The sequence below is a fragment of the Drosophila suzukii genome, chromosome Y, assembly GCF_043229965.1.
Source record: "Drosophila suzukii chromosome Y, CBGP_Dsuzu_IsoJpt1.0, whole genome shotgun sequence".
Classification (NCBI taxonomy): Eukaryota; Metazoa; Arthropoda; class Insecta; order Diptera; family Drosophilidae; genus Drosophila; species Drosophila suzukii.
In genome coordinates, this window is record NC_092085.1 from 1,855,543 (window position 1) to 1,881,464 (window position 25,922).

Sequence of the window (25,922 nt, forward strand, 5' to 3'; positions counted from 1 at the left end):
GGGGGGATGGCAACCCCGTCACCGGGACAGCTGTTGACCCACTGGAATCGATGGTGGTGATGCAATGTCATCTTGGTCCCGCCGGAGCAGAAGTGCAATGGTCGTGTTGACACGGCACCTTTGACGGCTGGCAGACATGCTTTATGGCAGGTATGACACCATTCCGGAATGCAGCCGAAGCGCACTCGGGTTTAATCGAATGGGGCGACTAATTGGGGTCGCCATGCGGGGGGTCGCGACCTCTAATTAGCTCACATGGCGGTACACAAAGTCAAATGTTAATTAATTAAGAGCGGATTTGTCGCCATATCCCCGGAATGTTAGTTGGGGGAGAATGGGATTTCAGCACCTGCCCGATGTCCTCGGCTATGCATACCACTTGGGGCTCGCCTCTTCCGTCCAATAAAAAAATTTTTTCTCAAAAATATCCAAGTCTTCTCAGCAGTATCTCCTCCGGGGCTTATTGCTGTAGCTCTGCGCCTGTTATGCAGCTCTGGTTAAACATTGATAAGCCGCCACTGGAGTTGCAGTCACGATCCGAAAAAACCTTATGTAGACATTAAGTTATTGTTGCCAAATATTGCACTTGAGTGTTTCCAGGCGCCAACATTGTTTACTCGGGGTGGACGATGTTTCCGCGCGTATGCCGGATAATGATAAGGATAACGAAGATAGCGATGCCGGGGAGGGAGGAAGTTGAAGAGTGCTCCTCGCTGTACCAGCTAAGCTCCGTGTGCTTCTGCGCGCTCCTTTTGTGTCGAGCGGATTTACTTTCAACCAGGATGGAGAAGTCACGAATCGAAACTCAAACAAAAGCCGGAGGAGACTTAAAAATGATGCAGCAGACTCTCTGTGGCACTGGGACATCAACATGTCGACACAGAAGGAAATCGATATGCACTTTGTGGAAGCTGGGATGTTGGGCGCGATGAAGCTGGGCCGCGGATGTGTTGTCTGTTAAGCGATTTTTAAATCGTTTGGCAACCGCGCTGCCAGCACTCACACTAATCGCATTAGCGAGCAGCAAAATAGTTTTAATACGAATAAATTACACATGATGTATCTATGTTTTAAGTTTTATTATAAATTTCAGCTTTTATTTTCTTTTCACTTTACTTCTCTGCACGAGCTTCTAATTCAAAGTAACGGGGATTCTGTTCGGCAGTATGGCAACTCCACAATAGCAAATAGGTAATTTTTATATTTTTCTTAAATCAATAAAATGTTAAATTCTACCAAACCACTGGCTCGATTTCGATGAATTATACATTAAAATAATAGGGAAATAAATACCAATTAGAGGGTGCATACATATCACAATGAAAATTTGAAACATAAAATATATATTTTTCAATACTTGGCGGCCAAAAGTATTCGATTGGCTCAATTAAGTGTTGTAGGTCGTAGCTTGGCACTTGGCGATATATCGATAAATACCTTTTCGTGGTAAATGTCTTGGCTGAATTTGCTTTCTCGCTGGTCTGGACAGTGTGACCGCGTGGCAAAAGCCATAATTGAAAATACTTGAATTTCTCGAAAACTGTGGGTTTGAATTGCCTGTAATTAACTCAGAAATTAGCTATAATGATGCCCCTTCGAATGCGATACCGTGCAAGTTGGCACAACCTCTGTGAGAGTTGTATGAATTAATTAAAATTTGCATATATATTTTGATGGTTGATGTCACGGGTGCATACGATTTCTCGCTGGCCTGGACAGTGTGACCGCGTGGCAAAAGCCATAAAAACTGTGGATTTGAATTGCCTGTAAATTATTCAGAAATTAGCTAAAATGATGCCCCTTCTAATGCGATACCGTGCAAGTTGGCACAACCTCTGTGAAAGTTGTATAAAGTTATAGAAAGTTAGCGTCGAATGATTGTCATGGCTAAGCTGTTTACATTGTGGTTCATGTCTTAGTATCTAAAGGTTCAGTTTCTGGATTAAACGGTCTTTTATTAACCTTTTTAGCACCCCCAACTGTAAAGCAGTTTTCTCAAAATCTGTGGGTTTGATTTTGATAAAATTTTCACAGATCACTCCTTAGATTATCCCCTATCTACCCATATACCGTGCATGTTGGCACAACTTCTAGGAGTGGAGCCGTAGGTAATTTCATTTTTGCCCCCTTTTTTGTATGGGGAAAATCCGAGGTTGCGTCACTGTTAGGCTATTTTCTCGAAAACTGTGGGTTTGATTTTAATGAAACTTTCAGAAAAGGAGCTCGAATTAACCCCCAATAGCTTGGCTTATAGTGCATATTGGCACAACCTCTGCGAGGGGAGCAGTTAAGAAAATTGTGGGGACACGATTTTTCAAATGCATTTTTGAAACATTAATAGACCTCGGATGTGTCTCAAACCTACCTAGATCGATAGATCTTTTCTTTCTTAACAATCTAGCATTTTAGATTTTTCGATTTGGTCCCCAAAAAGCGACAAAATTTAAAAATAAAAAGAGCCCCCATGTTCCAAATTCCACCGTTCCACTTGAAATGTCCGTCAAATTAGCGTCGGCCTGTTAGCAACGAAAGTGGAACGGTGGAATTTGGAACATGGGGGCTCTTTTTATTTTTAAATTTTCTCGCTTTTTGGGGACCAAATCGAAAATTCTAAAATGCTAGATTGTTAAGAAAGATAAGATCTATCGATCTAGGTAGGTTTGGGACACATCCGATGTCAACTCTTTCAAGCCCTTCAAATCACCTGGCCCAGATGGGTTCTTCCCGGCCCAGTTACAACGGACACTAGATATGTCCCTTCCCTGGCTGACAGCCATCTTCCACGGCTGCCTTGCTCTAAACCATATTCCAACAAGGTGGCTGGACGTTAAGGAAATTTTTACACCGAAAGCCGGCAAGCCCTCCCACACCAACCCAAAGGACTTCCGCCCGATCAGTCTCTCTTCCTTCTTGTTGAAGACCCTGGAAAGGCTAATCGACACCCATATCAGACTAACCATCGACCATAGCCTACTCTCTGACGCACAGCATGCGTACCGTAAGGGTAGGTCAACCGATACCGCCCTCCACTCTCTAGTGTACAGTATAGAACGAGGCTTCCGCAATAAGGAATACTCTCTTGTAGCGTTTCTAGACATAGAAGGCGCCTTTAACAACGTCACCCCAACGGCGATTACTTGTGCTCTGACTGAACTGGGCATTGAGCGGCCCATAGTGGGACTCATACACACCATGCTAACCAGCAGGGTAGTGCACTCCACTATGGGACCGGCCCACTCGACCAGGAACGTCAGTAGAGGAACCCCACAAGGGGGCGTACTCTCACCTCTTCTATGGGTTTTAGTGGTCAACAAACTGCTTTCACTCCTAGAAGAGGCGGGCACAAAAGTGGTAGCCTACGCGGATGACGTGGTTATCCTACTGCAGGGTAAATTCCCGCAAACCCTTTGCAATCTAATGGAGACAGCCCTATCCACCCTCTCCCGGTGGACAGCTGGCTGTGGACTGTGAGTTAACCCGGAAAAAACCGAACTAGTTCTCTTTACAAGGAAGCACAAGGTACCAATTCTAGTTCCCCCAAAACTACACCAAACGCGCCTAACCTTTAGCAACCAAGCAAAGTACCTAGGTGTCATTCTTGACAAAAAGCTCCTCTGGACTGATAACATCCTAGATCGCACACGCAAAGCGGCCATAGCCCTCTTCGCTTGTAAAAAAGCCATGGGGAGGAAGTGGGGTTTCTCCCCCATGATAGTTCACTGGCTATATACTGCAATAGTCAGGCCCATTCTACTCTACGGAAACATCGTTTGGTGGCCTTCTCTAGATAAAAACTGTAACCTCCGGATCCTTCACAAGATCCAAAGAAGAGGCACTAAATACAATTCTCGATCTCCAACCCCTGGACCTACTTGCCAAAAGCTGGGCATCAGCCACAGCGCTGAGGCTCCGTGAAGCAGCGGCATGGACAACAGGCTCCACGGGTCACTCCAATATCCTATCAAAGCATTCACCCCTACCACGTTCTACAGACTACGCCCCACCCATAGTCGACTTCGAAAGAAGATACAAAATTTATATACCCACCCGTTCAGACTGGGACAACCTCCCACATCAATTCGTAAACGCCGTCAACATATACACTGACGGCTTCCAGCTTAACTCCCAAACTGGTGGGGGAGTCTTTTCCCCCGAACTAGACTTAAAAGTCTCATTCCGCCTACCAGACCACTGTAGTGTTTTCCAAGCGGAAGTGATTGCAATTCAGGAAGCCACTACCACTAACTTCAGGAAATTCATTTTCTGATTTCTCTGATTTATTTTCCAATAAAAAAACCTTTCTTTTTAAATTCAACTTTTCTAAAACTCTTTTGTAATTTAGGAAAATTCGTTTCTGCCATTTTTTTGCTTAAAATATCCACTATTGGCAATACAAAAATTTTTACGTAAAGACGTAAGAATTATTTGGTACTCGTTTTCTGACAAACGGCCTGACGTCCCTATTAGTCCTAGCTCTAAAGCGGCTTCTATAGCCTTGGTCACGTTTACATTTTTATTTCTGAAAATAACAAGAAAATATTCATGTAATTTTTTTAATTTTTAGGGGAGAGGTCGGAAAATTAGGAGGTCTGTAAGTTGGGACACTTTGAGCTTGTATGTTGAGTCGCCTTTGAAATTGGGGAAAATGTGATCGTTCAAGGATCGTGTTGTTTCTCATTATTATCTGGTCTAAGTACTTTAAAAATGGACTGGAAACAAGTTAAGACGAACTAAACTTAATTTAACAAACATAAGTATATAGTTTATAAAAGTTTGGTGTACTTTTGGTATAAGTTTTAATTGCTTTTAAAATTCATTTCAACAAATGAGGTGTCATTCGACGCTTATTCCCAGTAAGAATAAAACTAGCTAAATAGCCGGGGGTTTTTAGCCCCACCGTATCCAGCAGCTCCAATTTTCTAAAATTTTACTTTTACACTTTCACCGCCTTTTCTCCCAAACAAATCTATATTTCGAAAGTCTTGGTATGCAATCTTTTTGGTTTTTACGATACCTTTCGATTGGTGTATCACTCGTTACGATCGTTATCAGGAGCGTTGGCCAAGGATTCGGAGGACTCGGACAAAGGTTTAAGGAAGGCGATGACCAATGTAAAAAGCAAATTAACGTAACACAAAATTAGGCTTACTAAAAATAATTGTCCTTTAACAGAAAATATTTAAAATTATATACAAATTTATGTATTTTAAATTCTATAAGTGAAAACTCATGGAAAAAATCTGATTTTCACAAGTGATTTCACTTGGGACGTATCACTTGCAAGTGATTTCATAAGTGAAAACTCATGGAAAAATTCTGATTTTCACAAGTGATTTCACTTGGGACGTGTCACTTGCAAGTGATTTCATAAGTGAAAACTCATGGAAAAATTCTGATTTTCACAAGTGATTTCACTTGGGACGTGTCACCGGCACGTGACAGGCCATACGAAAAATGAGTATAAGGAACAAGTGAAATCCCGTGGGACTTCGAAAAATTTTCATTTGAATTTTCACTTGTGAAAATGTGGACATCCCATACAATTTTCTATATGGAGCGTCACTTGTTCTTCACTTGTGCAAGAGGACATGTCCCACGGGATTCACAAGGTGATTCACAAGTGAAACTTTTTTTTTGAACTGAAGGGCTGTAACTTTAGTTACCAACACCAATAACCAATCTTTCTATACCGTTCGTAATCGAGACATCCTCAACCGCCACCAACCAAAGATTATATTACTGTGGATTCCAGGTAACGACACATCAGACCTAGCAGCAAAAGAAGCTCACAACAAAAGAAGCCCACAGGTTATGGAATGCAACTATAACTTCACAGACACACAGTTATTCATTTAAAATACTTTCAAAAAACAAATGGAATCGATCTGACAAAACGCATCTGACCACTACAAATATGTCAACGAAAAGAAATGATCAATTAAAGATTACACCATCCCATCCGAAGACAACATCAACCGCAGAGATCTCACAAAATTCTTAAGACTACGTTTTGGACACTCAAGATACACCCATGAGCATGTTCTCAATAAACAACCCCCACCCCAGTGCGAGCACTGCGGTACGCGAAACAACGTGCGGCACTTTTTCCTCTCCATAAAGTCACCTGATGCCCTATCCCCAAAATCCACCAATATCGCCAGCGCCAATGATTTCATCAAGGCCATACGCTTATATAACAATATCTAAATTTTGTTAATAACTATATATAAATAAACTTTTGCAGAAAATATGTAAATAGCTTAAGGCCCAGTAGCTACAGCTAAATTAAGTGGTTGGTGGCAATTTGCAATTGTCCCAAAACCAGAATGTAAATAAATATATAAAAATTATTTCCAAGCTTAGGAGGTTATATGTTATAAAACACCGAAGCTATAATTTGTAAATGGAATTGTTGCGCGTCCATGAGTCGGTCAGCTGGCCTCCGTGCCCCGAAATATAAATACACCACCATTAGGGGCGATTTGAGTAATGTTTTGCGGACGCGTCCGCTCCACCCGGGGTCCCAGTCATGAACGCCACTGCACTTGAAATAATACCCCCACTTGGCACATTGCCGCCACTTGAGAGCCAAATTGTTGTAGGGTGTCCGTGTGAGAAATTCAAAACTTTTAGGTTGAGCAATTTAATAAGGGCCGTTCCAGGAATTTCTTTTCCGAAAGGCAAATAGGGCTTCCCACCCGGCCATGCAATTGTTTAATCACACGCACCGAACTAATCCCTGGGTCGGGGGGATGGCAACCCCGTCACCGGGACGGCTGTTGACCCACTGGAATCGATGGTGGTGATGCAATGTCATCTTGGTCCCGCCGGAGCAGAAGTGCAATGGTCGTGTTGACACGGCGTCTTTGACGGCTGGCAGACATGCTTTATGGCAGGTATGACACCATTCCGGAATGCAGCCGAAGCGCACTCGGGTTTAATCGAATGGGGCGACTAAGTGGGGTCGCCATGCGGGGGGTCGCGACCTCTAATTAGCTCACATGGCGGTACACAAAGTCAAATGTTAATTAATTAAGAGCGGATTGGTCGCCATATCCCCGGAATGTTAGTTGGGGGAGAATGGGATTTCAGCACCTGCCCGATGTCCTCGGCTATGCATACCACTTGGGGCTCGCCTCTTCCGTCCAATAAAAAATTTTTTTCTCAAAAATATCCAAGTCTTCTAGCAGTATCTCCTCCGGGGCTTATTGCTGTAGCTCTGCGCCTGTTATGCAGCTCTGGTTAAACATTGATAAGCCGCCACTGGAGTTGCAGTCACGATCCGAAAAAACCTTATGTAGACATTAAGTTATTGTTGCCAAATATTGCACTTGAGTGTTTCCAGGCGCCAACATTGTTTACTCGGGGTGGACGATGTTTCCGCGCGTATGCCGGATAATGATAAGGATAACGAAGGTAGCGATGCCGGGGAGGGAGGAAGTTGAAGAGTGCTCCTCGCTGTACCAGCTATGCTCCGTGTGCTTCTGCGCGCTCCTTTTGTGTCGAGCGGATTTACTTTCAACCAGGATGGAGAAGTCACGAATCGAAACTCAAACAAAAGCCGGAGGAGACTTAGAAATGATGCAGCAGACTCTCTGTGGCACTGGGACATCAACATGTCGACACAGAAGGAAATCGATATGCACTTTGTGGAAGCTGGGATGTTGGGCGCGATGAAGCTGGGCCGCGGATGTGTTGTCTGTTAAGCGATTTTTAAATCGTTTGGCAACCGCGCTGCCAGCACTCACACTAATCGCATTAGCGAGCAGCAAAATAGTTTTAATACGAATAAATTACACATGATGTATCTATGTTTTAAGTTTTATTATAAATTTCAGCTTTTATTTTCTTTTCACTTTACTTCTCTGTACGAGCTTCTAATTCAAAGTAACGGGGATTCTGTTCGGCAGTATGGCAACTCCACAATAGCAAATAGGTAATTTTTATATTTTTCTTAAATCAATAAAATGTTAAATTCTACCAAACCACTGGCTCGATTTCGATGAATTATACATTAAAATAATAGGGAAATAAATACCAATTAGGGGGTGCATACATATCACAATGAAAATTTGAAACATAAAATATATATTTTTCAATACTTGGCGGCCAAAAGTATTCGATTGGCTCAATTAAGTGTTGTAGGTCGTAGCTTGGCACTTGGCGATATATCGATAAATACCTTTTCGTGGTAAATGTCTTGGCTGAATTTGCTTTCTCGCTGGTCTGGACAGTGTGACCGCGTGGCAAAAGCCATAATTGAAAATACTTGAATTTCTCGAAAACTGTGGGTTTGAATTGCCTGTAATTAACTCAGAAATTAGCTATAATGATGCCCCTTCGAATGCGATACCGTGCAAGTTGGCACAACCTCTGTGAGAGTTGTATGAATTAATTAAAATTTGCATATATATTTTGATGGTTGATGTCACGGGTGCATACGATTTCTCGCTGGCCTGGACAGTGTGACCGCGTGGCAAAAGCCATAATTGAAAATACTTGAATTTCTCGAAAACTGTGGATTTGAATTGCCTGTAATTTATTCAGAAATTAGCTAAAATGATGCCCCTTCTAATGCGATACCGTGCAAGTTGGCACAACCTCTGTGAAAGTTGTATAAAGTTATAGAAAGTTATTGTCGAATGATTGTCATGGCTAAGCTGTTTACATTGTGGTTCATGTCTTAGTATCTAAAGGTTCAGTTTCTGGATTAAACGGTCTTTTATTAACCTTTTTAGCACCCCCAACTGTAAAGCAGTTTTCTCAAAATCTGTGGGTTTGATTTTGATAAAATTTTCACAGAACACTCCTTAGATTATCCCCTATCTACCCATATACCGTGCATGTTGGCACAACTTCTAGGAGTGGAGCCGTAGGTAATTTCATTTTTGCCCCCTTTTTTGTATGGGGAAAATCCGAGGTTGCGTCACTGTTAGGCTATTTTCTCGAAAACTGTGGGTTTGATTTTAATGAAACTTTCAGAAAAGGAGCTTGAATTAACCCCCAATAGCTTGGCTTATAGTGCATATTGGCACAACCTCTGTGAGGGGAGCAGTTAAGAAAATTGTGGGGACACGATTTTTCAAATGCATTTTTGAAACATTAATAGACCTCGGATGTGTCTCAAACCTACCTAGATCGATAGATCTTTTCTTTCTTAACAATCTAGCATTTTAGATTTTTCGATTTGGTCCCCAAAAAGCGAGAAAATTTAAAAATAAAAAGAGCCCCCATGTTCCAAATTCCACCGTTCTACTTTCGTTGCTAACAGGCCGACGCTAATTTGACGGACATTGCTAACAGGCCGACGCTAATTTGAAGGACATAAATATTTATTTGTATTTACGCACTTACGTTTCCGTCACTTACGTTGCTGATAGCGATAACAGCGATAAGTCAGTTGAAAAATATCACGATATAAATATTTATTTTTATACGAAAAGTATCGATTTTGATACATTTCTCCCATCCCTAGCGTCGGCTTTTGAATATAATATAAACGACGCGCCGAAAGTAAATGTTATTTGTACCCCGTGCCCCGTGTATTTTTTTTTCGCGTCTAGTAGTCCTTGTGCCCGTCGAACGGAAGTGTCAAACTCACCAGTGCTAGTCGCCCCAGTTGTGCAGTCAGTAGGAGCATAGGCTTCCACATTTCCACACAGGACAGGCCTGTTTGCTGCTCTCTCTGCCCGGCAAACACAAACATTTATTGAATATTTTCTACACATTTTGTTCGGTCGTGTTTTTTTTATTTTGCTAAAGTCACGTTGTGCCATCGGTATTGTTTTCGGTTCGGTTTTCGGGGAACAGTGCCGTTGTTCGTCGGGGGTCTAGTGACCTTGCGCGACCCGCACCATGGACCTGCGCAGCTGGCGTAAGGTCCTTATCCAGTGGGTAAGTAGTAGAGATCCTGGGATCTTCGCAGGTCTTCCCGATGCCATCCACTTACGCGATTTCCCGACACAGGTCATCGAGTGTCGCTTCACCGAACACAACTTCATCACGCTGGAGCAGTCGGACATCGATGCCTTCTTCTCGATCTACGTGCAAAAGGCCCAGGTGGCGCCGGTGGAGGAGGAGAACGCGCTGCCGACCCAGCCCGGGGAGCACCGCTCGCCTCTTCAGAACTTCCTCCGAGGTGAGTTCGGGTATTTTGCATTTCCAGCCCGAAATAATTTTGCATGTCATGTCTCCTGAAAAACAGGGTTGTCATCCTTCATCTATTTTACTACTATACTATACTATTTTTTCAATACTGTACTATACTATAGGGGATACTATTTTTTCAAAGTCATGGTTGCCCAAATGTCATGAGTCTACATTCCAAGACACCTTTGATATAGGAACTTTCATATAGAAAAAACATAGGCACCTACCAGAGTCGATTGTTAAAGAACTGATTATATGAGAATTTCACTTTGTTGTAAACAGAACAAGTGGAAATAATGGTATTCAAGGACTAATGGTCATTGTATATTATTTCAGTACTGTCAGGGTGTATTACCTCATATCTAGATAAGAAAAAAATGTTTTGGATATAGGAACATTCATGGGGAAAAGGAAGGACTTTGTATAGACCCTAACCGACTTGATATTTAACTTATAGAACTGATTATATGAGCAATTTTTTTTAATTTCAATAAAACTAGTTGAAATATAAGTATTATTCAAGGGCAAATGTTTATTTTATTCCTATTTAGTCAAATATTGAATTGTGATTATAAATACAAGGGATTATAAATTCTTTTTAGATATGTACATACCAAATTCCCCTTTTTAATTTAGTTATTTTCTTATTTTGGGATTTTCAAAGGATTTTCTTTCTTCCATTTTACTTTACTTCACTTTATTGTCAATAAACTAGTTGAAATAGTAGGATTATTCAAGGATTAATGGCCATTTTATACAATTTTAGTGAAACCTTAGATTACTATAGGACATGCAAGGGTATGTACACTTCTCAAGTCCTCTTTTAAGCTAGTTCCCTTGGCGCCTCGAAAAGGTTTTGGGATTTTCCAAGGATTTTCCTCCCCTAACTTGTTGCTTAAAACTAGCCAAATAATGAGACCCATTTTTATTCCAACGCAGATCATTATCCAGAGTTCAGTGCCCACATAGATGGCCGTGGACAACTTGTGACCGCGGACTACGTGTACGTCTAAACACTGCTCCTGCATTACTCGTGCGTGAAGCAGCCCAGCGTGTTCATCCACAGCATCTGCAAGAAGCTGCCTGAGCTAGTGCAGACTTGCATCGCAAACTTCTTCGGCCAGACATTGGAGCAACAGCTGACGCGCCAATTTCTCCGCCAGTCTATGAACAATGTGGCTGTGGTTTACCGCCAGGGCGTCCAGATCAGCCCCAGTCGTCCGAGCTGCAGCACCATGAGTCTCGAGCTAACCATTGACACCACACCGGGCACATCCTCGTCCACATCCGCATCGCCTCAGCCGCCGAGCTGATCATCGCGATCGCCAGCGCCTCCAAATGTCCGCCAACGAAATGCTAGCAGCGCACCCGGGAGCTGCACGGTGTTCGCGCCCAGCTGGAGGTGGTGTCCTACGAGAAGACCATGCTCGAGGAGCAGCAAACGAAGAAGGAGGACCTGATCATAGAAATGCTGGACAACACTAATGGGGCCAGAGGCTCGATGCTGTGCGAAGCAAGCCACACTCTCGCTTATCTCCAGCAAGATAGCGTTCTGCTTCTGCAGCTCTTCCCTCAGCTCGGCGTTCTCGTGCTCCTTCTCGCGCAGCTGCTTGTCGACCACAGAGCTGTCCAGATTCTCGGGCGTGGTGTTCGGGGACAGGGAGCAGTTGAGCAAATCCGAGGACGCATTTAGAACCTCACGTCGGTTGTGTAACTCCTCGCGCGCTTCCTGTAGACAACGATCCAGCTCCTGCTTGTCGCGCTTCAGGGAGCTGATTGTATCTTCCCTGGAAGATACAATCAGGCTGGATTCCTCCAGGCGCTGTTCCAGCTCCCGGATTCTGTCCACGCACGCGAGTAGTTTGTTCCCGGACGTTTTAAGCTATTCAAGAAGAAAAACAAAAAAAAATATAAATATATATTTATGGAATTTTGGGTAGGTATTATGTAGGTACTTTGAATTTAGATTTCCTAAACGGCGCCCTTTTTCGCCAATATTAATTTTAGAATTATGTACCTAGTAGCTTAACATGATTAATAACCATTAAATATGAATTCAAAAATATTAATTTAACAAATAAAATTCCCTCTCAATACCCAAAGTGTGTACAGTTCCGACCCAAAGGTGACAAGTTTTTCGCTGATATTCACACAAAATTCAGCGCTTCTAAATGTCCGCTCCGCTCACACCCAGAACCGAGCTGCTGGAGCAGCGCACCCGGGAGCTGCGCGGTGTTCGCGCCCAGCTGGAGGTGGTGTCCTACGAGAAGACCGTTCTCGAAGGGCAGCAAGCGGAGGAGGATCTGATTAAAACGCTAAACAAAGGTAAGAATGCCTCATAGATCTTGTGGCTTACATCCCTCTGATAGTAGTTAAATATGATAGTAACATATTTTATCGTTTTTTCCCATTACAGAGAACATGATGGCCAAGAGTCAACTGCCAAGCTCAAGAACGCCGTCCAGAATGGTGAGTATGCCGACAACGTGCTAAATGAGTTCGATCATGTAGGTAGTAGACCACCAGATGGTCACAGGTACTTGGTGCCATAAACCAATAATAAAACTTTCCTCATTTCAGTTGAAGCGAAGCCTGATGAAGGAAAGCAGCCAAAAGGAGGCCATTATAGCCGAGACTAACGATAAGCTACAGGATTTGCGCGCCGAAAAATCCGTGCTTGTCGAGCAGGTATGCTACCTGTCTGATTTTATGGGGGCATTACACAAAAGAACTAAATCCGGCGAATTTTGTGAGAATATCAGCGAAAAACTAGTCACCTTTGGGTCGGAACTGTACACACTTTTGGTATTGAGAGGGAATTTTATTTGTTAAATTAATATTTTTGAATTCATATTTAATGGTTGTTAATTATTTAATTAAATTAAAGCTACTAGGTACATAATTCTAAAATTAATATTGGCGAAAAAGGGCGCTGTTTAGGAAATATAAATTCAAAGTACCTACATAATACCTACCCAAAATTCCATAAATATATATTTATATTTTTTTTGTTTTTCTTCTTGAATAGCTGGAACAGCGCCTGGAGGAATCCAGCCTGAAGCGCGACAAGCAGGAGCTGGGTCGTTGTCTACAGGAAGCGCGCGAGGAGTTACACAACCGACGTAAGGTTCTAAATGCGTCCTCGGATTTGCTCAACTGTTCCCTGTCCCCGAACACCACGCCCGAGAATCTGGACAGCTCTGTGGTCGACAAGCAGCTGCGCGAGAAGGAGCACGAGAACGCCGAGCTGAGGAAAGAGCTGCAGAAGCAGAACGCTATCTTGCTGGAGCTAAGCGAGAGTGTGGCTTGCTTCGTCGAGAAGCACAGCATCGAGCCTGACCCTCTGGCCCCATCAGTGTTGTCCAGCATTTCTATGATCAGGTCCTCCTTCTCCGTTTGCTGCTCCTCGAGTATGGTCTTCTCGTAGGACACCACCTCCAGCTGGGCGCGAACACCGTGCAGCTCCCGGGTGCGCTGCTAGCATTTCGTTGGCGGACATTTGGAGGCGCTGGATGACGGATCTGTGGCGTGCTGCTCGGCGGCTGAGGCGATGCGGATGTGGACGAGGATGTGTCCGGTGTGGTGTCAATGGTCAGTTCGGGACTCATGGTGCTGCAGCTCGGACGACTGGGGCTGATCTGGACGCCCTGGCGGTAAATCACAGCCACATTGTTCATAGACTGGCGGAGAAATTGGCGCGTCAGCTGTTGCTCCAACGTCTGGCCGAAGAAGTTTGCGATGCAGGTCTGCACTAGCTCCGGCAGCTTCTTGCAGATGCTGTGGATAAACACGCTGGGCTGCTTCACGCATGAGTAATGCAGGAGCAGTGTGTAGACATACACGTAGTCCGCGGTCACAAGTTGGCCACGGCCATCTATGTGGGCACTGAACTCTGGATAATGATCTCGGAGGAAGTTCTGCAGGGGGGAGCGGTGCTCCCCAGGCTGGGCCGGCAGCGCGTTCTCCTCCTCTACCGGCGCCACCTGGGCCTTTTGCACGTAGATCGAGAAGAAGGCATCGATGTCCGACTGCTCCAGTGTGATGAAGTTGTGTTCGGTGAAGCGACACTCGATGACCTACTGGATAAGGACCTTACGCCAGCTGCGCAGGTCCATGGTGCGGGTCGCGCAAGGTCACTAGACCCCCAAGACGAACAACGGCACTGTTTCCCGAAAACCGAAACGAAAACAATACCGATGGCACAACGTGACTTTAGCAAAATAAAAAAAACACGACCGAACAAAAAGTGTAGAAAATATTCACTAAATGTTTGTTTGCCGGGCAGAGAGAGCAGCAAACAGGCCTGTCGTGTGTGGAAACTTGTGGTCCTACTGACTGCACAACTGGGGCGACTAGCACTGGTGAGTTTGACACTTCCGTTCGACGGGCACAAGGACTACTAGACGCGAAAAAAAAACACGGGGCACGGGGAACAAATAACAATTACTTTCGGCGCGTCGTTTATTTTATATTCAAAAAACAGCAACAAACGGAAATCACAAGCGAGCGGCCACAGCAAGCAAACACAACAGACGCAAAACAACATTGAAAGTTGTAAAGAAGTCTCGTAGGCTGGGATATACTCAGTCCCGCCAGGGTCTCTTTACCGAAAATATTTGTAATGATATGGGACAAAAAGGTCTAATACGAAAATCGGTTGGCTGGCGTGAGATGTAGAGTGCCAGCCACCGGGGTACGGAGTGAGAGAAACAGTTTATTCGGTGTCTGTAGCAGAGTGAAAAGCGTCAGCGGTAACGCGCATTTGGGCCTGGCTCATAGCATTCGCTACGAGAAGGCCGAGATAGAGGGGATCGATTATGGGGACAACTTTTCCCTAGGGCAGAATTAATGGCCTAAAATCTAGGCATTTGTCTGGAAATATTCATATTTATGCGTGGCCAGCTTGATTGGATTTTTTTCCCTACGAGTTGCATTAAAATCAGGCGAGAATTACATTTATTGGGGTATTTTTATTGAATCATTTGTAACTCGAGTTTCTACTTTATTTTGTTTTCCCAGTGTAGTCGGGCGCGAGTTGGCTCAATACAGCCGGCAGTGATAGAAGAAGAAGAATAAATTTTCCTTTTAAAAAAATATTTCCCGAAGTTCCTTTGGAAAGAGGGTGTGGCAGTGCGTAGTATTTTTAATATCTGAGAAATATTTTTATTTAATTAATGAGCAACAGGTTTTATAAAGTTGGGTCCACCCCTTTCTCTCGGTGTAGTCAGCTCGGAAATCAAATCAGAAATCAAAGTAGTAAAGGGAAAAAGAACAACATGGCGAAACCGCATCGAGGCCTTCGAGAAATTTCTCATTGCACGGGACTCTCACGCACACACACACGCGTGACTCCGGGTGCTCCGCCGCTGGTCCTGGGCAGGCACACTCTCCTCGAGGTCGTCTAGGTAAACTCCTTCCTGGGTCACTTGGCATCAGCCCGAAGGCAAAAGACTCCTGTTGTCCACATAAATATGCTCTGCTCGCACTTCTGATCCCGTGCGCCGCCTTTGCAAGAGTCCCCTGCTTCTCGCACTTCTGGTCCGGTGCGCCGCGTTTTCCAAAAGTCCAAAAGTGAACTGCTCGCACTTCTGGTCCGGTGCGCCGCGTTTTCCAAAAGAGAGACCTGTTTCTGATCCCGTGCACCGCCTTTGCAAAAATGACTCCTCGCACTTCTGATCCCGTGCACCGCCTTTTCCAAAAGAGAGCTCCTGTTTCTGATCCCGTGCACCGCCTTTGCAAAAATGACTCCTAGCCCTTCTGATCCCGTGCACCGCCTTTTCCAAAAGAGAGCTAGTCAAGCTTTGCCGCCGCGTTTTGTTCAAGTTTTCGGCTGCTCTGGGTTTTTTCCACTTGTCGAAGTTTCGGTACTCCTTTTCTCTCGCTCTTCCCTTGGCGCGTGCCAATTTTCGGGGGTTGTTTTCCTCCTCGATCGCATGTCCTCTCTCGCTTGCTCCTGTGCGGCGCTGCACTTATCGTGGTGAATATTTCGTTGCTCTCCTGGTGTGTGTGTGTGTGTGTGTGGCTACTGCTGATGTGAGAACGGAGGGGGAAAAGGTAAACAGAACCTATCGCTTAGGCTGAGCTAAAATAATTATTGTGTATCAATATAACTACAAATCTTATGATTATTGGCTAAGCTTATATATTAAATGCACTGTACAATGTTTTTTTTTACAAAGTTATTCGCGAGGGTTTTGTTTGCTGTTGGCGCTGGCGATGTTGTAGCTGCTAGCTGGCGTTGTTGTTGGCGCTGGCGGCCGATGCTGTTGGCGCTGGCGATGTTGTAGCTGCTAGCTGGCGATGTTGTTGGCGCTGGCGGCCGATGCTGTTGGCGCTGGCGATGTTGGTGGCGCTATTTGTGAGGGGTCAAACGACTCCTCACATTCCCCTCCTACTTCGGGGGGCGTTGAGAAATGTGGGTGGCCGTGGCTTGCGTGTTGTCATGCGCCACAGGTGTGACGGGTTGTCCGACGCCATGTCTGTAGGGGAGAACAAAAGGGTATTAGTGCTTTGTCTTAACGATTACTAACTGGGTTTTTACTTTACTTTGTACGGGCCCTCGTACTTGGGTGCTAGCTTAGCGGCAAAGTTATCCGCTGCCCTTGACAAATGATGCTGTTTTACGAAGACCAGCGATCCTATGGTCGGTCTCCACGCACGTCGCCTGAGATCGTAATGCTTCCGCTGCTCCAACGAAGCTCTCTGAGTGTTCTCCTGTACTACCTTGAAAATGTCCCGTAGCAATTCCGCTTTCGCTTCGGGTGAATGTGGCGCTTGGCTTGGTCCTGGAGTCACTTCATCATACAAGGCTCCTGGGAGTCGTGGCTCTCTGCCTTGGACGATAAACGCTGGACTGAATCCGGTTGATTCTGAGATGCTGCTATTAATTGCCAGATTCAGTTCGGGCAGAAGTTCGTCCCACGTCGTCTGCTTGTCCTCGATATACTGGGCGACCATCGTTTTAATGGTGCGATTGGCCCTATCTGTCGGGTTCTGCTGCGGAGTATAAGGTGCTGTATGTTGGATCTCCATTCCCGCCTGCTTGCAGAAGGCTTTGAATGAACGACTCGTAAACTGTGTCCCATTATCGCAGACAAATGTTCGGGGAATACCAAAGTGATTCAAAATCCTCTCCCGAAAGGATTTTTCGAGATGCGCCGAAGTAGCTTTTCTCAAGGGGACCAACTCAACCCATTTCGAAAAGGCGTCGAAGAATACGAGCAGCATCGTATTCCCACTCTTGGATCGCGGAAGGGGCCAATAAAATCGGCGCAGACAGTATCGAACGGCTCGTTAATCTGTCTGGTGAACATTTTACCCGCCGGTTTGGTTTGGCTGACTTTGAACCGTTGGCAAGTGTCACACTTGCGGACATACCTGGCAATATCGCGGAAAAGACCTGGCCAGTAATATCTCTGGGCGATGCGGGTGGTTGTCTTCCTGGTTCCGAGATGTCCTGCCGTCGGCTGGTCATGGCATTCCGACAGTACTCGCTGTCGGTGTTCCTTGGCTACGCACAGTTTCCAGGGCACGGAGTCTTCGTCGTCAGGTCGGGATCCGATATGCCGATAGAGCTGTTGGTTCTCGTACGCGTAGTCCGGGTAATCTTCAGGCCTGTCCTGAACAAGTTTCAGCATCCGCTGGTACCATGTGCATCCCGGCTTATCCTCCTGGATCATCTGAAGTACTTCCAAAGGCTGTCGAGAAAGTGCATCTGCAACAATGTTCTGGCTCCCGCGTCGGTAGGTGACGTCAAACTGGTACTGCTGCAGTTCAAACGCCCAGCGCGCTATGCGGCCGGTGGGATTATCAATCGAGTTGAGCCACTTCAAGGCGAGGTGGTCCGTTATCACCTCAAATCGATAACCTTCCAGCATCTGAGTTTCCTGATGGCCCATATGATAGCCAGACACTCCTTTTCTGTGGCGGAGTAGTTCTCCTCGGCGGCGATGAGGCGTCTGCTGGCGAATGCGTTCTCGTTGACTCGTTCTTCTCCCTGGATTTTCTGCGTTAAAACTGCTCCTAGGCCGATGTCGCTGGCGTCTGTTTGCAACACGAACTTCTCGTTGAAGTCGGAGCAGGCGAGAACCGGCGCCTCCGTGAGTTTTCTTTTGAGTTCCTCAAACGCATCTTGCTGCTCCTGCTCCCATTGCCATTTCTTTCCTTTCTTGAGTAGCAAAGACATGGGCTGCACTACGCTGGCAAAGTTGGGTACAAATCTCCTGTACCATGACGCAATCCCTAGACATCTCCTCAACTCCTTGCATGTGGTGGGCGGACTCAGTCGCCGTACTGCCGAAATCTTGTCGGGATCCGTGTGAATTCCCTCCTCACTGATGACGTGTCCCAAGTACACCAGGCTGCGCTTAAAGAAACTGCATTTCTTCGCGTTGAGACGAAGGTTCGCCTTTCGTAGCCGTCGAAATACTTCTTGTAGATGCTGCTCATGCTCCTCCAGAGTGCGGCCGATGATGATGATGTCATCCAAATACGCAAACGCGTTGGGCTCCATGTCCGGTCCTATGACGCTGTCGAGCGCCCGCTGGAATGTGGCTGGTGCTGAGTGGAGGCCAAACGGCATCACTTTCCAGTGGTACAAGCCCCTCCCGGGGACTGTAAATGCTGTGCACTCGCAGCTGGACTCGGCTACAGGGATTTGCCAATATCCGCTCTTCAAATCGAGCGTCGATATGTACTTGGCATGGCGCAGACGCTCCCAGATGTGTGTTAACCTTGGCAGCGGGTATGCATCTGGAATAGAATGGGCATTTAGTTGTCGAAAATCTACACATAGTCGCATCTCTCCAGATTTCTTGCCCACGAGTACAATAGGGGCGCTGTGGGGGCTCCGAGAAGGCTCTATACAGTCGTTGCGTAGCAGTTCGTCGATCTGCTCATCGATAATCCTCTGCATCGCGGGATTCTTAGGAAAATACCTCTGTTTGATGGGCTTATCATCTCGCATCGTGATCGTATGCTCAGCGATATTTGACACTCCCGTCAATCCTTCGAATTTGGCCAATTCCTCCTGTAGGAATTTGTTTACCCAGGGTTCTAATTCTTCTTGCTCGGCGTTTGCGGTGATTGCGGCTAGTGCTCCTCCAGTGTCAGGCGTGTATCCTGGTCTGACTGGGGAAGGCGCTCGCCCTTCCTCTACTGGTTCCGCTGAAACAGTAGCATGATTCCGTCGAAATGGATTATTTCGCACGGCGTTGTCGTCTCGAGACCCTAAAATACTGCTGGTCGGGGTGGTTTGCACCTCGTTATCTGGATCGTTGTTTGCTGGAGTGAACGCATTTGTCAAGAGAGGAGGCATAGCTAAGTCGTTAGTGGGGCTGCTTATTAGGAGAGGGTACAGCTGCAGCGAAGCGCGGCCGCATTGGAGAGTGGCAGACATGCCCATGCCCAATAGTACGTCTTCCATAAACGAAGGGAAAACTACCAGAGACTTGGTTATCTCCTTGCATGAGCCTTCCGCCAGGCTGACATGAGTGTGTACCGACCGTACGTTATGTGGCGTCCCTACACGTTGAACAACTCGTTCGCTCACGAAGCTTCTGCTAGCTCCGGTGTCTATGGTAGCGTTAAACTCCTGACCCTCGATTTGCACCTGCGCGATAATTCTGCTCGACTGAACCTGTAAGATTTCTCCTAATTCCGGGGAAGACTCCTCTCGTTTCCCGGCTGGGTACGACGGCAACACTCGAGAGTGCGTACTCCTCTGCGACCACAATCCCAACAAAAGAGGACTATGGGATTGCGACATGTAGCTAAACGGTGACCCTCCTGGGCACAATTCCTGCAAGCAAGACTGAAGTTCGGCACCATTGACCTGTCCCCCACTCGAGGAACTGATTGTAAAACTGTGGCTGGGGTGGGTGGTCGTCTGGCCGGTCGTGTGAAATTCTGTTGACCTATTGGTGATGCTCCTGCATACGCTGGGATCTCGTACTCGTTCCTTCTAGGCGCTGGTTGTGGTTCGGCCAACATTCTGGCATGGCTTCCTGTGCTCCGATCGCGGGTGACCTCGTAGTTTACCGCTAAAGTGGTAAGTTGCTCCAAAGTGCTGAAGTCGTGCCTCCTTGCGTACATCTGGTACTCCGGTTGGAGATTTTCATAGATCCGGTCCAACTCCTGCTCCGCATTATACCCCGCTCTGTGCATCATGAGTCTGATGTTGACTAGGTATTGTTTGAAAGTCTCTCCCCGTCGCTGATCTCTGGTGCGGATCTCATCCTCGAGTCGCTGAAAGTACCTGGGTGGCAGAAAGAAGTCAAGAAACGCCTTCTTGAAGTTCGTCCAAGATTTTCCTAGCAGCTGGCTTGTCCGAAACCAGTGCTCAGCTGTATCCGTCAAAAGACCAGGGATGGCCTGCGGCATCTTCTCCACGTCAACTTCGTGTGCGGTGGCTCGTTCCTCGAGGTGTTGGATGAAGGTTATGGGGTCCGTGGTCCCGTCAAAAGTGATTCCCCAATTCTTCAGCTTTTCCGCTAGCGTGGCTGCGGACATCTCTGATTTCCTGGGAAAAATATCCCGCTTGACCGGATGGATCTCCGTGTCTCCTACTACATCGGCGGCACCTCGGCCTTCCAGTGCTGGCACCTGAACCTGTGTTGGACCCGGTGGGTGTGGGTTCGGAGTCGGTGAACGCTGCTTCCTATCCGTTAGGGCGGCTGTAATTTCCGCTTGGCAATCCTGTAGCCGCTCGGCTATCTCCAGCACGTGGTCGTCCCGATTATTAAAAGCAGGCAGCCGGCTCCTCATTTCCTCAACTGTTCCGGTTGCTTCCAAGGAAAACTCCTTCAGAATCGCCTCCAATTCCCGCTTCCGGAGATACGAAATCCAACGCGCCCCCATATTGCTGTGAAATAATAGTTAACTGGCAAACGACAGGAAAAGTTTCGATAGGACGAGAGAAATTCTTGGACGAGGGTCAAACGATGTTCGAACTGGTTAAAATCTTCATTGAAAATTTTATTTTGTTTGTCACCAAGAATTCACTGAATTCCCACGTGCAACGATGGTGACCACAATCCGATGTCAAACGACGATTTAATTCCTAAATTTTCTCGACGGTGATTAAATTTTGTTCGACGACGATTTAGTTTTAAATTTTTCCACGACGATGTTTTTGAGAGCTGCCGATGCACGTGTTGACTCGGCGATGGTTATATGAGAAGCCCCCAACGATGTGATCCCGTTGCCTGTACTTGATCGACTCCTGCTCGTGTGAGAGGGACGACGATGAGAGTGAAAACGAAAAAAACAAAATGGCTGCGCTGTAGGGAGTATACGTTAGCTTTTCCCTACCTCGTTCTTTCGAAACTCTCGTGACCTGAGTTGGCTAGCCTAGAGGGCTCTCGCTCTCTCTCTCTTTCCGATTATCTGCCTGTATGTGTTTCGTCCTCACTTGATTTGCTGGCCACGTGAGCTTGGAACAAAGAATCTCTGATTTTAGGTTATATACTTTGCTCTGCTTAGAAATACATGTATGTGTGTCTGCGTGCGTTAGAAATTTCTCGCTGTGTGTGGGTATACTTTTGTATAAGTTCTCCCGAATGCCATGTGCTCTGCTTAAATTCTAAGTTTTTTTTTCTGAGGTTATGTTCGATGCGTTGGTATATTTTTGAATATATATATATTTTCCTGTTTCCTGCCCTAGAAATTTTTGTGTCCCTCGATATATGACTCTCCTTACGTTCCGACTTAAAAATTTCGCTTCTAAGTGACTGAACCGAAAATTTTCAAACTCTGTACACAGATGGGTATTTAGGCCATATTTAGGTCGTCTAAAATTTTCGTAAACCCCATGTCCCTGTTCGGGCTCCATTCTGTAAAGAAGTCTCGTAGGCTGGGATATACTCAGTCCCGCCAGGGTCTCTTTTCCGAAAATATTTGTAAAGATATGGGACAAAAAGGTCTAAGACGAAAATCGGTTGGCTGGCGTGAGATGTAGAGTGCCAGCCACCGGGGTACGGAGTGAGAGAAACAGTTTATTCGGTGTCTGTAGCAGAGTGAAAAGCGTCAGCGGTAACGCGCATTTGGGCCTGGCTCATAGCATTCGCTACGAGAAGGCCGAGAGAGAGGGGATCGATTATGGGGACAACTTTTCCCTAGGGCAGAATTTATGGCCTAAAATCTAGGCATTTGTCTGGAAATATTCATATTTATGCGTGGCCAGCTTGATTGGATTTTTTTTCCCTACGAGTTGCATTAAAATCAGGCGAGAAATACTTTTATTGGGGTATTTTTATTGATTCATTTGTAACTCGAGTTTCTACTTTATTTTGTTTTCCCAGTGTAGTCGGGCGCGAGTTGGCTCAATACAGCCGGCAGTGATAAAAGAAGAAGAATAAATTTTCCTTTTAAAAAAATATTTCCCGAAGTTCCTTTGGAAAGAGGGTGTGGCAGTGCGTAGTATTTTTAATATCTGAGAAATATTTTTATTTAATTAATGAGCAACGGGTTTCCTAAAGTTGGGTCCACCCCTTTCTCTCGGTGTAGTCAGCTCGGAAATCAAATCAGAAATCAAAGTAGTCAAAGGGAAAAAGAACAACATGGCAACAACATGTGTTCAGATATGTAAGAAAATATTCTTTATTTAAATTCTTGGTTCATGTTTTTTTTTCTCAGTGCTCGCAATTAACGGGTTAGGTTAGGTCATGGTTTATAAATTCTAGCCTACTCTGGGCGAAACCGCATCGAGGCCTTCGAGAAATTTCTCATTGCACGGGACTCTCGCTGGCCAAAACGCTGGTCCTGGGCCGGCACACTCTCCTCGAGGTCGTCTAGGTAAACGCCTTCCTGGGTCACTTGGCATCAGCCCGAAGGCAAAAGACTCCTGTTGTCCACATAAATTTGCTCTGATCGCACTTCTGATCCCGTGCGCCGCCTTTGCAAGAGTCCCCTGCTTCTCGCACTTCTGGTCCGGTGCGCCGCGTTTTCCAAAAGTCACCTGCTCGCACTTCTGGTCCGGTGCGCTGCGTTTTCCAAAAGTGAACTGCTCGCACTTCTGGTCCGGTGCGCCGCGTTTTCCAAAAGAGAGACCTGTTTCTGATCCCGTGCACCGACTTTGCAAAAATGACTCCTCGCACTTCTGATCCCGTGCACCTCCTTTTCCAAAAGAGAGCTCCTGTTTCTGATCACGTGCACCGCCTTTGCAAAAATGACTCCTCGCACTTCTGATCCCGTGCACCGCTTTTTCCAAAAGAGAGCTAGTTAAGCTTTGCCGCCGCGTTTTGTTCAAGTTTTCGGCTGCTCTGGGTTTTTTCCACTTGTCGAAGTTTCGGTACTCCTTTTCTCTCGCTCTTCCCTTGGCGCGTGCCAATTTTCGGGGGTTGTTTTCCTCCTCGATCGCATGTCCTCTCTCGCTTGCTCCTGTGCGGCGCTGCACTTATCGTGGTGAATATTTCGTTGCTCTCCTGGTGTGTGTGTGTGGCTACTGCTGATGTGAGAACGGAGGGGGAAAAGGTAAACAGAACCTATCGCTTAGGCTGAGCTAAAATAATTATTGTGTATCAATATAACTACAAATCTTATGATTATTGGCTAAGCTTATATATTAAATGCACTGTACAATGTTTTTTTTTACAAAGTTATTCGCGAGGGTTTTGTTTGCTGTTGGCGCTGGCGATGTTGTAGCTGCTAGCTGGCGTTGTTGTTGGCGCTGGCGGCCGATGCTGTTGGCGCTGGCGATGTTGTAGCTGCTAGCTGGCGATGTTGTTGGCGCTGGCGGCCGATGCTGTTGGCGCTGGCGATGTTGGTGGCGCTATTTGTGAGGGGTCAAACGACTCCTCACAAAGTCCAAGGATACCCCCAAGGATGCCCCAAGGATACTACGGAAGGAGTCCAAGGATACCTCCAAGGATGACCAAAGGATACTACGAAAGGATCCCAAGGATACCCCCAAGGATTCCCAAAGGATACTACGAAAGGAGTCCAAGGACACGTCCAAAGATTCCCAAAAGGTACTACGAAAGGAGTCCAAGGATACCTCCAAGGATGACCAAAGGATACTACGAAAGGATCCCAAGGATACCTCCAAGGATGCCCAAAGGATACTACGAAAGGAGTCCAAGGATACGTCCAAGGATGCCCAAAGGATACTACGAAAGGAGTCCAAGGATACCTCCAAGGATGCCCAAAGGGTGCTACGAAAGGATTCCGAGGATACCTCCAAGGATGCCCAAAGGATACTACGAAAAGAGTCCACGGATACCTGCAAGGATTCCCAAAGGATACTACGAACAAATTCCAAGGATACCTCCAAGGATTCGAAAGGGATACTACAAATCGACTCCAAGGATACTACAGGGCATCTACAAAGGCGCAATGAAACACATAAAGGACATCAGGAGAACGTTAAGAACACAAAGGGAGCGAACCAGAGCGTCTAAGGTCTCGATTGGGACTGATCGGAGGAAGGAAAAACACGCATCAAAAGTCTGCCGAAGGAAGGGGGAAGACGGCACAGAGCAGAGAGCTGTACCGTAGATCTGGGTAGTAAGAAGGAGAGGCCGATGGAAATAGCGGGATTGAGCAAAGAGGAAGGCTCGGAACCGAGGTGTCATTAAAGGGAGCCCAGGCTCCAGCTGAACAATCAAAATCGACGAGCATCATGAGCACTCGCATAGCCAGGAGCGAAGCGCGCAAAATGATGGCTGCCCACCAGCCGTCCGGAGGATCTAGCCCGGGGCAAGGATGGTCGACAGCCCGGCCTACCCGAACCTCGCGGCGGATCTCCGGGCGGGGCGTCCCCGAGCCGGTCATCAGCTCCGACAGCGACGTCGAGTTGGTGGAGGACCCGCGGGTGGAGCAACGGCGATGGCGGTTTCCCAAAGCGGTCAACCGGGCCGACGGACGCATCCCGACTGGCGAGGCGGAGGTGGAGTGGGCTAGCGAAGAGCCGCCCCAGGACCAGCTGGCTCCCAGTAGCCATGCCGAGGCTGTGGTAGCGGCAACGTGGGAGTTTCGACGAAAGTGCGTGGCGCGAAGGCGGAGTGAGGAGCGGCGGTGAAAGGAGATGGAGGAGTCGCCGGAGTGGCAGGCCCAACTGCGGATGGCCGAGGAGGAGGAGCAGCAGCTGTGGGAAAACCCGGGGTAGTGGCAGACGACTGGGCGTCCTCACCTCCGCGGTGGCTGCCCGAAATCCCGCCCACACCGCGGTACGAGGGGTCACCACAGTGGACGCCAGCACGACCGCCCACGCCGAGGTTCGAGCAGCCACCACCACAGCAGCAGCCACCACCGCAGCAGCAGCCACCACAGCAGCAGCAGCTCGAGCGCGAGCAGCCACCACCGCAGCAGCAGCCACCACCGCAGCAGCAACACATCCGGACGGACATACCGGCGGCCCATGTGAGCCACGGCACCCGGACGTTCGTGGCCGAATGAGTTAGGTGGCGACAGCAGACGGTTGTCTGGACCTAGCCGGAGGGACCCGTAGAGGAGACGGCAGCGACGGAGGAGCCCCGAATCTGGGAAGAAAGTGGTCCCCGGGTGAACCCGCTGGATCCCAGGACCCGTGGCAGACCGGAGTGGGCACCACCGACACCGAGCACCGGACCAACAACGCCAAGGACAGGGCCATCGACGCCAATGCCTACCGGGAGCGCGACAGTAACCGCGGAGCCTCTGGAGCGAGGACCCTGGCCTGAGCCCGTGGAAAACGGCCGTCCTCCGCTCAAGCGGCAGCACTGGGCGCCCGAAGTGTCCGAGGTGGTGACACGGCCGAAATTGTCGCGGACGGTGTCGGCGCCGGAGGGCCAGCGATG

At 47.0% G+C, this 25,922-nt stretch overlaps 1 protein-coding gene and 1 long non-coding RNA gene across 2 annotated transcripts; one reads left to right on the top strand and one right to left on the bottom strand.

Annotated features, from left to right (window-relative positions):
- The first annotated feature begins 12,320 nt into the window (after positions 1-12,320).
- On the top strand, positions 12,321-14,353 carry LOC139353613 (uncharacterized). Its single transcript, XM_070997967.1, has 4 exons — positions 12,321-12,474; positions 12,568-12,656; positions 12,730-12,837; positions 13,178-14,353. Exons 1-4 carry the CDS (start codon positions 12,321-12,323, stop codon positions 13,574-13,576), a joined length of 750 nt encoding a protein of 249 aa, XP_070854068.1. The 3' UTR covers positions 13,577-14,353.
- Positions 14,354-15,278: 925 nt separating this feature from the next.
- LOC139353534 (uncharacterized) lies at positions 15,279-16,751 on the bottom strand. The gene is made up of 2 exons (XR_011604845.1): positions 16,696-16,751; positions 15,279-16,628 (listed from the first exon to the last, which is right to left on the bottom strand). It is a non-coding gene; the product is annotated as an uncharacterized lncRNA (long non-coding RNA).
- Positions 16,752-25,922: the final 9,171 nt, after the last annotated feature.

Coding starts and splice junctions, on each gene's coding strand:
- LOC139353613 (XM_070997967.1), top strand. CDS start 12,321: ATGTCCGCTCCGCTCACACCCAGAACCGAGCTGCTGGAGCAGCGCACC. Junction 12,475..12,567: donor GATTAAAACGCTAAACAAAG/GTAAGAATGCCT, acceptor CCCATTACAGAG/AACATGATGGCCAAGAGTCA. Junction 12,657..12,729: donor TGCTAAATGAGTTCGATCAT/GTAGGTAGTAGA, acceptor TCCTCATTTCAG/TTGAAGCGAAGCCTGATGAA.